This window comes from Polypterus senegalus, chromosome 4, assembly GCF_016835505.1.
Source record: "Polypterus senegalus isolate Bchr_013 chromosome 4, ASM1683550v1, whole genome shotgun sequence".
NCBI classification, from domain to species: domain Eukaryota; kingdom Metazoa; phylum Chordata; class Cladistia; order Polypteriformes; family Polypteridae; genus Polypterus; species Polypterus senegalus.
Window position 1 is genome coordinate 116582998 of NC_053157.1, and position 11734 is coordinate 116594731.

At 37.8% G+C, this 11734-nt stretch overlaps 1 protein-coding gene across 1 annotated transcript in view; it reads right to left on the reverse strand.

Moving 5' to 3' along the window:
• Window positions 1-3266, reverse strand: part of kdr (kinase insert domain receptor (a type III receptor tyrosine kinase)) — a 70153-nt gene extending 66887 nt beyond the window's left edge. Inside the window, exon 1 of the mRNA XM_039751211.1 lies at window positions 3035-3266. Within this exon, the coding sequence (XP_039607145.1) occupies window positions 3035-3095 (61 nt within the window). The 5' untranslated portion in view covers window positions 3096-3266. The remainder of the gene's footprint in view (window positions 1-3034) is intronic.
• Between the last annotated feature and the right edge of the window lie 8468 nt (window positions 3267-11734).

The following is an 11734-nucleotide window of genomic DNA, read 5'->3' on the forward strand; positions in this document are numbered from 1 at the left end:
CACCATCCACTTACTGTGCAGATTTTATCATGGACTACTTTATTATTAAATACCCTAAAGAAAACATATGGCAAATTTTAAAAACATCAGAAACAGAGTCCTTTATCAACAAACTGTAAGTACTATAACATTAATGCAGAATTAATGGATAGATTATAGGCCAGTGTCTATATAACCTCAAAAAAATCCAAGCTACTAGTAATGCAGACCCAGGTTCGCTTCCCGGGTCCTCCCTGCGTGGAGTTTGCATGTTCTCCCCGTGTCTGCGTGGGTTTCCTCCGGGCGCTCCGGTTTCCTCCCACAATCCAAAGACATGCAGGTTAGGTGGATTGGCGATTCTAAATTGGCCCCTAGTGTGTGCTTGGTGTGTGGGTGTGTTTGTGTGTGTCCTGCAGTAGGTTGGCACCCTGCCCAGGATTGGTTCCTGCCTTGTGCCCTGTGTTGGCTGGGATTGGCTCTAGCAGACCCCCGTGACCCTGTATTCGGATTCAGCGGGTTAGAAAATGGATGGATAGTAATGCATTGCACTTTGTGAAAATTAAAAACCAAAGGAAAAAGACTTAAATTTTAACAAGCAGAGCAGACTACACCAGCAGACAGGAAGACAGATGGACTGACATACAGACAGATACAGTAGATAGATAGATAGATAGATAGATAGATAGATAGATAGATAGATAGATAGATAGATAGATAGATAGATAGATGTGCTTACCTGCTTAATTTCAAAAGTAAAATATGTTTATATCCTTAAGGACAGCATGGAAGAGGAAAAAGATAAGAGCTCTTTAATTAATCAAAACCAAAGGCTCAACAATCAGTGAAAAAACTGTATTATGTTTACATATAGTAATCCTAATAAGCTTATTCTGAAGAAGAATTTATTTTTCAAAAATACATTCATATAGCATATAATGAGCATTCACCCATCTTTATTCTAATACATTTAACTCTGTTCAGCTTCTCTTTAGTTGGAGCCAGTACTTGGAGCACTAAAGGGATCCAATCCGGAACTGAGCACCAATGTACCACAGAGCCTCTAACAGACACAGAAATACTGTACTTTCTCAAATTAGGCCATTTCATAGTCACCATTAGGCATGTTTTTGGGATATAAGAGGAAAAACAGAGCACTCACAGAAAAAAAAATGCACACATGGGAAAAAGTACACAAGATGGTAAACAGGTTTGGGAGTTGTGCAGCAGCTTCTCTAATCACAGCCTCACTTTTTAAAACCCCTTATTACATAGGTAATGCATAAAGTAACTTTGAGAAACAAAGAATATCGATTTTAAATACTTCCAATACAAACTCACAATTTTAAGTTAAGGAACTTTGGTAAATAACACATACTGGAAACCTACGGAAGCCAAAGATACTTTGCAAAGTTGACGCTCTAATCACAGAAATCTGAGCAGATTTAATTATAACAATTTATCTACTTTTATTATTATTATTATTATTATTATTATTATTATTATTATTATTATTATTATAGTAGGCTGATAGGTAAAACATATCGGAACAGCACATTCAATGTGTGGCAGTAATCTAAAGCTAGTCCGTTGTTGGATTGTCGTGAACACGCAAACACAGTGACATGGCCAGGAAGCATACCCACAGCACGCGCTCTGAGCACTAAGCAGCAACGCTAAGCACTGGCCAACCTGTCACTTCAGTTTAATTGAAATTACATTCACGTCATGCATTTTTTATTATGAACCCTCCAAAACTGACAACTTGTGTGAGTATGGATATGCGCGTTAATGGGCCTTGGACCACATTCTGTTGGAGCTGACATCAACCCTGGCGACCACTAAATATTCTACAGTATTTTGATTTGAAAATGTTATGTGATGTTATTTTTGTTACCGAATTATAAATTTTATCCGCGGAGATTTAAACATTACTGGTTTATAATTTTGAGAGAAAAAAAACCCCTCAAATTTCATTGATACGTCACGGCGGCATCCTGAGCCAGAAGGAGATCCCTTCTAATCGTGAAGCTTACTGACTAACTCATGAAAGGGACAATTCCTCCAGGCGCGTGCTTCTAATGCGGTAATATCGACAGCTAAAAACTTCATGCAGTAAACCTAATTACTTATTGTAATTGATACTTAAAGAAGTGAAGCTGTTTTTTTTTTAGTTCCACCACGAGGTTACCCTATACATTGTCTCTGTTAATCTATTTGTTTACCTCAATCACTTATTTTGTTAAGCATCTCTGGAAGTTAGAGCCTAGCCCATTTAAGTTCATGCGAAAAGACAATTAATTTCGGGGATTAATAAAGTATATTTTTATCATTGTCATTTAGATGGAAAAGGGTGGTGACAAATACGACAACGTTGGACTTGTGATGATAAACGCAAACGTAAAACTGGATTGTGCGAGTTCAGTTAAGGGAAGAATAGAAAAATGACATGGATGGCATTATTAAAATAATATAAATAAATTTGTATAACCAGTAAATGATGCATCAAAAGGAACATTATCAAAATTTCTCAAAAAGTGATGTGTAGGCAATACGATATCATTCCCCAATCCATTATTTCAGAGTGAGTTGGCAGGGGCCCATTCAGGCAGCATTTAACGCCACTCGTTGGACCAGTCCTGGACGGATTGCCACTCTAAAGTATGGTCTATTTAAGAACACTGTCACACGCAAATTCTCAGTTTAGACTGGACCAAAAACGTACATTTGTGAAGAAAGTACTCTGAGAAAGAAGAACATTCATGCACCTGGAGGCCAGGCAAACTCCACACACTGTACCTATGAATTCGCATAATAGATAGATAGATAGATAGATAGATAGATAGATAGATAGATAGATAGATAGATAGATACTTTATTAATCTTAAGGGGAAATTCACATACTCCAGCAGCAGCATACTGATAAAAAACAATAATAATTATAATTAGAATAATAATTACCTTTAACATGTTGTAGTTAAAGCTAATTATTATATTTTAGTAAAATATGAAAAGTTGTGAACTTCTAAGAACTGGAAGTGATTGTAATAATAACTACCTTTAACTGGTTGCTGTCCCATAATGCACGCTAAAATAATCAGAAGACACTTAACAGCCATGTTCCAAAGTTCCGACAAAAAGTCCCGTAATTCCTAATCGCCAGTTGATACTGTCAGACTGATTTTATATAAGGAAATTATCCGCATCTCCAAACGGCGCCTCACTGAGCTGCTATTCCATTTTCCTCCTCCTGGTCCCGGTGATGCTTCTTACGTCCGAACGCGCTGACACTTGGCGCACTACTGTGCACATGACTTAGGGAGAGAGAGAGAGAGAGAGAGAGAGAGAGAGAGAGAGAGAGAGAGAGAGAGGCTGTTCTTACTGAATTGGACGTCGAGCGGAGTCGGAATTAGCGCCTGGTCGCCCGGCCCATCTGTCTCGTCACAAGACCCCCTGCAGGTCACCCATGTTGCATTCATCTATGTACTTTTTTAACCTAAAAGGAATTTAACCCTAAAGTTATGTTATGATATATTTAAACTACTAATGGAAGAACAAATAAGAATGAATTATTGGGATGAAGAACAACGTCTCTGTTCTCAGTGTGACGAATTATTAGGATACATTATTCATACCATATCTTAATGAATAAAATCTTTTCAGGAATGTTCAGTATTGTACATTCAGTAAGTAAAAATCAGAAACTGAATATATGCTTAAATAAATAAACTGTTAAATAATTTTAACATTGCATTACTTGAAACAGAATATATAATAAATAAATACGCAAGCAAATAAACACAGTTAAATTGGACTTAATAAAACGTAACGTTTACATTTTTGAATAATGTTGTCTGTCGTGCTCGGTTTAAGGTTTGTTGAGTGATCACAGTGAGATTCGTGACTCACACCAATGTAGTCGTGATAGTGCGGGACTGCGGCTGCTGTCGAATCACGAGTTTCAGGAAGGTAATAAAAAACATAAAGCCAGTGAGTCGGAGAGGTGGCTCATGAAATAATGTTTCATAATTCACCCAGACGACACCACAAACTGAAAGTGACCAACCTCAATCCAAATTTCTTAAAAATCTCACTTTAACGGTTAAACCCACTGTTCATTTAAACACTAACAGAAAAAAACTGGTCAGTGTGAACACACACACACACACACAATCTGCTTCAGCTTAATACGTAATATATTTCTGTTGGAATATTTAATCGCTTAATTTGTAACCAAGGTCCACGAATAAATAAATATATACATTCATTTACAACAGTTAATAATGCAGTTCATAAAGTTAATAAACTGTTCCCGTACCCCAGATTGAGCATTCAAAGTAGTCGCCACAAGTTTACTAATTTAATATACTGTATAACACTTTTTTAACGATGTTCATGAGCAACAAGTTCCATTTATAAAGATTTTCAATAATAATGAAAAACTATGTGTTTATATAATTAAATGTTAATGTCTTTCTTCGTAAATAAAAGGGATTTTGGATGCTAAAAACTAACAATTACCAGAATAGGGTTCATTCTTCAGTTCATTCTTCAATTATATTATCCATCCATTATTTGAACTGTTGTCTATGATAAAATTAGATTTTACATATTTAAAATCTGTACATATTTAGCAGAAAAACATGTGAAAACATCTTTTATAAATTGGTTACTTAATGGCTTTGAACGTTAGGACAATTTCATTTTATTTCTTTTATTAATCTGTTTTAAACTCCTTATCTTTTAATCCCTTTCTTTTATTCATTTCTGATGATGGCTCATTATAATGTTTTTTACAGTATATTAAATATAATGGAGCACATTTTACATCCTAATGTGCAATGTTAATATTTTTAAAGGTTTTAATGTTCTTAACATAGGGAATGAGAATCTAATTAAATCATATTGTGCCAATGCTTTAAATAGAACTACTTACCTTCATTAGTTGTACATTTTAAACTAACCAGACATTAAGCCTACACGGTGGGGCAATTATTTGCAATATTTACTTAAGATAAAATGCCCAATTATTGCCTATGTGGAGTCTGCATAGTCTCCCTAGTCCTTCACCCACCGCCCCCCATCCTTAAAGTAAGGTTAACTGAAGATTTCAAATTGTGAGTGTACATGAGTGGGCTCTGTTATGAAATATTTCTTTCCTTGTAGTCAATGCTGCTGGAATATGTTGAATTTAATTAAATTGGATTCAGAATGTTATGCTGTTAAAGTTAGACTACTGTATATTTCAGTATACTTTTAGTTTTTCTAATAGGTTTCACAAGTTGCTATATACCTTTTTATTCAGATTATATATTCCAATTTTTTTTCTACATGTAATTTCTGTTTACTCTCTGGAAGTTAGAGCCTAGCCCAGCAATAATTGACAAATTAAGAGCCATTCCTGAATGGTAAAGTACATATCTACACATGCATGTAAAATACACAAAATTGACCTTTGGAACTGAGAGACAGAATTAATTTCCACATATTTGTCATAACACCTTACAGTACTATGAAAAGAATTTGTTTTTCCATTTGCTAGAAGTTCTGGCCATTGCATACCGTAAATCATTTGATTTCTAACAAATGTACTGGTAAACCTTTACAAAGCAAGATATTCACACAGTTGTCTTCTCTGCAATTCCTCATGTTCCAGATACACAGAACACACCCTTCCTTTTTCATAGTTCTTCCTACTCCGTCACCTCGCTAGTGATGAAATTGACTTCAACAGTGAATTGCTCAGAATAGAAGGCCCTTTTTGTTGACAGAAGATGAAAATGGTATTCTGGAAGTATTTCAGTCCAAATTCAAATTCTGTTACAGCACTGAAACCACACTGTTATAGGTTTACAATATCCTTCTACTAATTACTGACGCTGAAGATTCTGCTATTCTTGTACTGCTAGATCTTGCTTCAGCTTTTGAAACTGTGGATCATGCAATTCTTATTTCCTGCCTTGAAAAGTATGTAGGCATCTAAAGTAATACCCTTAAATGGTTAATATCCTATTTAAGCAATATGAGTTTTACTATTCTCCAAGGTGAGTTTTCATCCTTTCGAGGCCATCTTACTTGTGCAGTTCCTGAGGGTTCTATCCTTGAGACAGTTCTCTTTCTGATATATATGCTACCTTTATACTCGATTGTCAGGAAGTCTTCTCTTTTCATTGCTATGCTGATGATACTCAAGTCTGTCTGCCAGTGAAATAAAAGCAGAGCAAGACAATACAGTCTCTCCATTCAAGCTTAAATGATATTAAAACCTAGATGGCATTTAACTTTCTTAAACTTTTACTTCATTATTATGAGTGTGTATGTGTGTGGGGGGTATTTGAATATATCTTTTGTGTATAGTTTGTCATGAGTGAGTTTTTTTATATGTGTATATTGTAAATAAAGCACAAGAACAGTGTCAAAGGTTTGGGGATCCACTCTGTATACTGCAGAATAATAGATAGCAAAAGTGAGGTCTTTAAAGACTCGAGTCCAAACAGAACTGAAAAAAGAAAATGGCTGTCATATCTATAGTCAGATGAAGGGAAATTACATCATGGAAAATGGCATTCTGAAACCGGAAGTGACATCTGTGGAAGGTGGGATCTTGAGGCCTGGACCCAGAAGTGATGTTGTGTGTGTCTTCTGAGGACTGGAAGTTAATTTGAGGGGTCATTAGTTGTTCTGCAGGAAGAGAGAAGAAAGAGTTAGAGGGCAGCACCAACCCCTGGTCCGGCAGGTACATGCACTTATTTGAGCCCGTAAACTGTCTCCCAATCACACATGTGTGACACGGGCCCAGGCCCCCCACCACCCCAGTCCGGACCCATCAGGTCGGGAGGCCCAAACTGAGAGGTTTTGAATCCGAGAAAGAGCATCGGCATTGGCCTGTAGAGAGCCTCGGTGATAATCGACCGAAAACCGGTAGAGCTGTAGGTCTAAAAACCAGAGTGTGACACTCGGGTTTGTCTCCTTATGTCCCGCCATCCACTCTAAAGCAGCATAGTCGGTAATGAGGGTGAACTTACAGTCCAGGAGGTAATACCTCAGCTGTGTAATGGTACATTTAATACCAAAGTGCTCCGTTCCACTGCCACCTACCTAGTTTCCCAGTTCTGGCTCAGGAACATAAAGGGGTGTTCGACACTGTCAACTCTTTGACTCAGCACAGCACCAAGACTTGTATCCGAAGTGTTGGTCTGAAGAATAAACGGTAAAGAAAAACAGGAGAAATTAGTACAGGTACTGAGGTCAAGGCCTGCTTTAGGTAACGAAATGCAAAGTCCACCTTTTCATCCCATACCACCAAATTTCTTTTCTCTAACAAAGTTGTCAAGGGCTCCGCTCTCTCTGAGAAATGGGGCATGAACTGAAAAGAAAGGCTTGGACCTTTGGATTTGGATAGAGCCAATGCAAAATGGCTTCAACTTTGGAACTCTGTGGCTGTATTGTACCTCTGCCTACCTTTTAACCTAAATATTTGGCTCTGGTAAATCCAAAGAAACGTTTCTTGGGATTCATCTGGCTGGCTACGCTTAGTGATCGAAGCACAGCTTGAACCTGCTCTAGGTGTTGCTTTCCTGTGCTGGAATAGATGACGACTTCATCCAGGTAGGCAACACAATAGGAATTGTGGGGCCTTAGGACTTTATCCACCAGATGCTGGAATATGGCAGGCACCATGCAAACCAAATGGAAGCACACAGTATTGCCAGTGTCCACTAGGAGTGCTAAATGTGGTTTTGGCCTTCGCGGATTCCGTTTAAGGAATTTGCCAATACCTTTATCCACCAGATGCTGGAATGTTGCAGGCGCTCCATGCAAACCAAATGGAAGCACACAATGTTAGCAATGTTAGGGGTTTTGGCTTTTGCAGATTCCATTAAAGGAGTTTGCCAATACCCTTTTGTCATGTCAAGGATGGTCAAATGTTTTGCACCTCCCAGTCTCTAGAGGAGGTCGTTCACACGAGGCATGTGGTAGGCTTTGAATTAGGAAATTTGATTGAGCTAATTGAAGTCATTGCAAAACCTTCAACTCCCATCTGGCTTTACAACCAAGACTTTTAGGCTGGACCAGGAACTATGGCTTTCCTCAATCACACCTAGTTCCAACATCCTCTTGATCTCAAGTTCCATTTAGTTGTTTTTTTTGCTTCTGGGAAATGATAGAGGTGGTCCCTGACTATCACCAAGGGTTCAGTTATAATATCAGTGCATTCAGCAAGGTCTGGCCAGGTCACTCACTAATTACCTCTGGTACTGACAGGATCACTGATTCCAGCCCCTGCTTCTGTATCAGAGTCAAATTTGGACTGAAATTAAGTGATAGATTATGAGTTTTAGGAGAGTGGGGCTGAGCTGGGAAGGTATCCACATCCCTGTCTCTCCATGGTTTCAGCAATTTGACATGATATCCGCTCGGTCGGTCGTAAACTCTGTTGTTTAACCAAATAGTCGACCCAACCTTTTAGTTCCTTAACTTCGTATGGGCCTTGCCAATGAGTCAGTAATTTAAAGTGGGAGGTTGGCACTAGGACCATGACACAGTCACCAGGTCAGAATTCCCCAGTAATAACACCGGGCCTGTGCTGCTTGGGCTTTTTCAATTTTTTCTTTTAAAATAGGTCTAATATTTGCCAATATATTGCGTAACTGAATGATATATTCCTTCTTTTAGGATGTTCAATAGTCCCCGCGGTTGACCTCCATATAATAATTCAAAAGGGGAAAACCCTGTTGAGGCTTGAGGGACCTCCAGATAAGCGAAAAGAATGAGGGAAAGTTTCTTCCGTCCACGCTAACCACCTTGTGCATCATTTGCTTGAGGGTCTGATTGAACCACTCCACAAGACCGTTAGTTTGAGGATGATACTCTGCGGTCTTGAGATGCTTTACCCAGAGTAAACTGGTAACTTCTTTGAACGTTTCCAAGGTGAATGGTGTCCCTTGATCAGTTAAATTTTTTTTTGGGGATGCCTAGTTGCACGAAAACCCCTACAAGTTCCCATGTGATATTCTTAGCATTAGCCTCCGGGAAACAAGTAGCAAATAGCAAACAATGCCAAGGGATCGAAGGGTCCCAAAATATCAACCCAGATAAAAAGGAATACCAATAAGGGGAATGTCAATAAGCAGTTGAGAATGTCATAATTGGCAGCCTCCTCCTCTCTGAGGTCATAATAGGTTCACTGAGCTTCACCCTTTTTAGGAACAGGGCCAATATGTCAGCCCACTCCTCACACTCCCAATGATGGCGAACCACCATCCATTCAAAAATAAGAAAATAGGTTTTGATATCATCATTCTCTTGCAAAGCTAACAGTATCTGTGAGGGAACCCGCGCCCGATCCTCCTTGATAGCAGCTGTGGCTTGTGCCTTTGCCTTTAATTAGGTGAGCATGGCTTCCATTTCCTCCAGGTTTTAGCTTCACCCTTTGTTGTTCAGTGGCCATATTGGTGATGACAGAATTCAGGTCCTGTTCTTCAGACATTGGAGCAATATCCTGCTGACTACACTACTGTAAATAAAACACAAGAACAATGTCAAAGGTTTGGGGACCCACCCCCTATACTGTAGAGTCATAGATAGCAAAAGTGAGGTCTTCACAGACGTGAAGCCAAATAAAACTGACAACAGCAAAATGGCGGTCAGATATATATATATAGTCGATGGAAGGGAAATGACATCATGGAAAGTGGCATTCTGGAAGTGACATCAGCAGGAGGTAGGATCTTGACACCGGGAACCAGAAGTGGGTGGTGGTGGGTGCCTTCTGAGGACCAGAACTGATCCTTAATTTGAGGGGTCATCGGTTGTTCTGCAGGAAGAGAGGAGGAAGAGTTAGAGGGCAGCGCCAACTGGCAGGAACATGCACTCCTTTGAGCCCATAAACTGTCTCCCAATAGTACATGTGTGACATATATATATATATATATATATATATATATATATATATAATCATGTATGTATACAGTATATATATATATTTATAAACTTCACCCCCTGCTCGCTTTGCTCACCAACCTCCCCGAGGCCAACGCTATGCGCCAGCCACTTCGCGTCTCTGCTGCTCGCGTTGGGAAGAGGGGAGCTGAATGCACCCAAAGAGGTGTGGTCAATCCTCCAAAACCCCCTCTTAAACAGTGATACAATGGGAAACAAATGTTTTTTTTTACCTCTTCTTTGCTCGATCAGTGCAGGCTTGCTGCTGCTGCCATGCTGCTGTACAGCAACTGTCCCTTTGTCTCACTTCCTTGTCTGTCTTCTCCCTCAGACATCCTTTGCTCCTGTTGGGGGTCCCACTCCCAAGGCGCACCCCTACGAAGTGGAAGATTTTTTATTCTTTTAATTGAGAGATGGAACTGTCCACTCCGAATATACATGGAGCTCAATTCACTACTGAAAGAGACTTATGTTTGTTTGAAGTGTTTGAATAATGTTTCTGTCTCTAAAATCTCCTTTGAATCTGTGCAACTCTGTGACCCAAATGTGACAGCGTATGTGGATTTCACTTTTACTAAACAAATCTTTTAATTCTTGCAGATATGCCCCTTCATTGGGAAGAAGCACTTCTTTTCCCTGATGGCAACACGAATTAGACAATCTACAAGTCTCCAAATTAAAGTTTAAATCCAAATAATATATTAAATCTCTTTTCGCTGTTCCGTTATTTCACTGAGTAATAATTTCCATTTATTTGCACTAATGTGATCTTTACTATCATTTTTTGAGACTTTCGAATTTTAGTACTTTCATTATCTCTAACCTGCTCTGCATGTGTATCATGCCAATGTTTTTGAATTCTTTACGACATTCTACTTTGTCATCTACTTTTTTTCTTTATTTATTTATCTATCTATTTCCGGCCCCGGGCATGGTTAAATCTCTTGGCACAAAGTCTTGTCTCGCGGCACATGAAAGTGTCTCTCTGATAAAGTCACATCTCGCCTCTCTTCCCAAGATTTATATATATATATATATATATATATATATATATATATATATATATATATATATACTAGCAAAATACCAAGCCAGCAGGAGAAGTAGTGTGTTAAAGAAGCAATGAAAAGAAAAGGAAACATTTTGAAAATAACGTAACATGATTGTCAATGTAATTGTTTTGTCACTGTTGTGAGTGATGAGTGTTGTTGTCATATATATATATATATATATATATATATATATATATATATTTACACACACACACATAAACATATATATATATACATATCTATACATATACACATATATACACACAAATACATATATATATACATACATACACACACACATATATAAACATATATATACATATACATACATATCTACATATATACACACACAGCTATTTCGTATCAGTGCAATACTCTGCTTGTTAAAACGGATGACTCCCGCTCTTACGTGCGTGGATATTATGAACTATCGTATTTGTTCAAGTTCTATTTAAATTTTTAAATAGAAGGAATTTTTATTTAGTCGACAGAAATATCTTTGGTAGGAATGGTAAAACAGACAGGAATATTATTCGTGAATAAATCAACTCAAACCTTAAACAACTTATAATATTTTGCTCTCCATAAAAATATATCCTGTCTAAATTATACAAGTTAGAAATAAAGTAAACGTTAAAAGAACAAACATTCAAATTTCTTTACTCTTATGTAATTTTATATAAAAATAAACTTAGATTTTAAATATCCCAAAAGATTTTGCTCTCCATAAAAATATATCCTGTCAAAATTATACAAATTCAAAT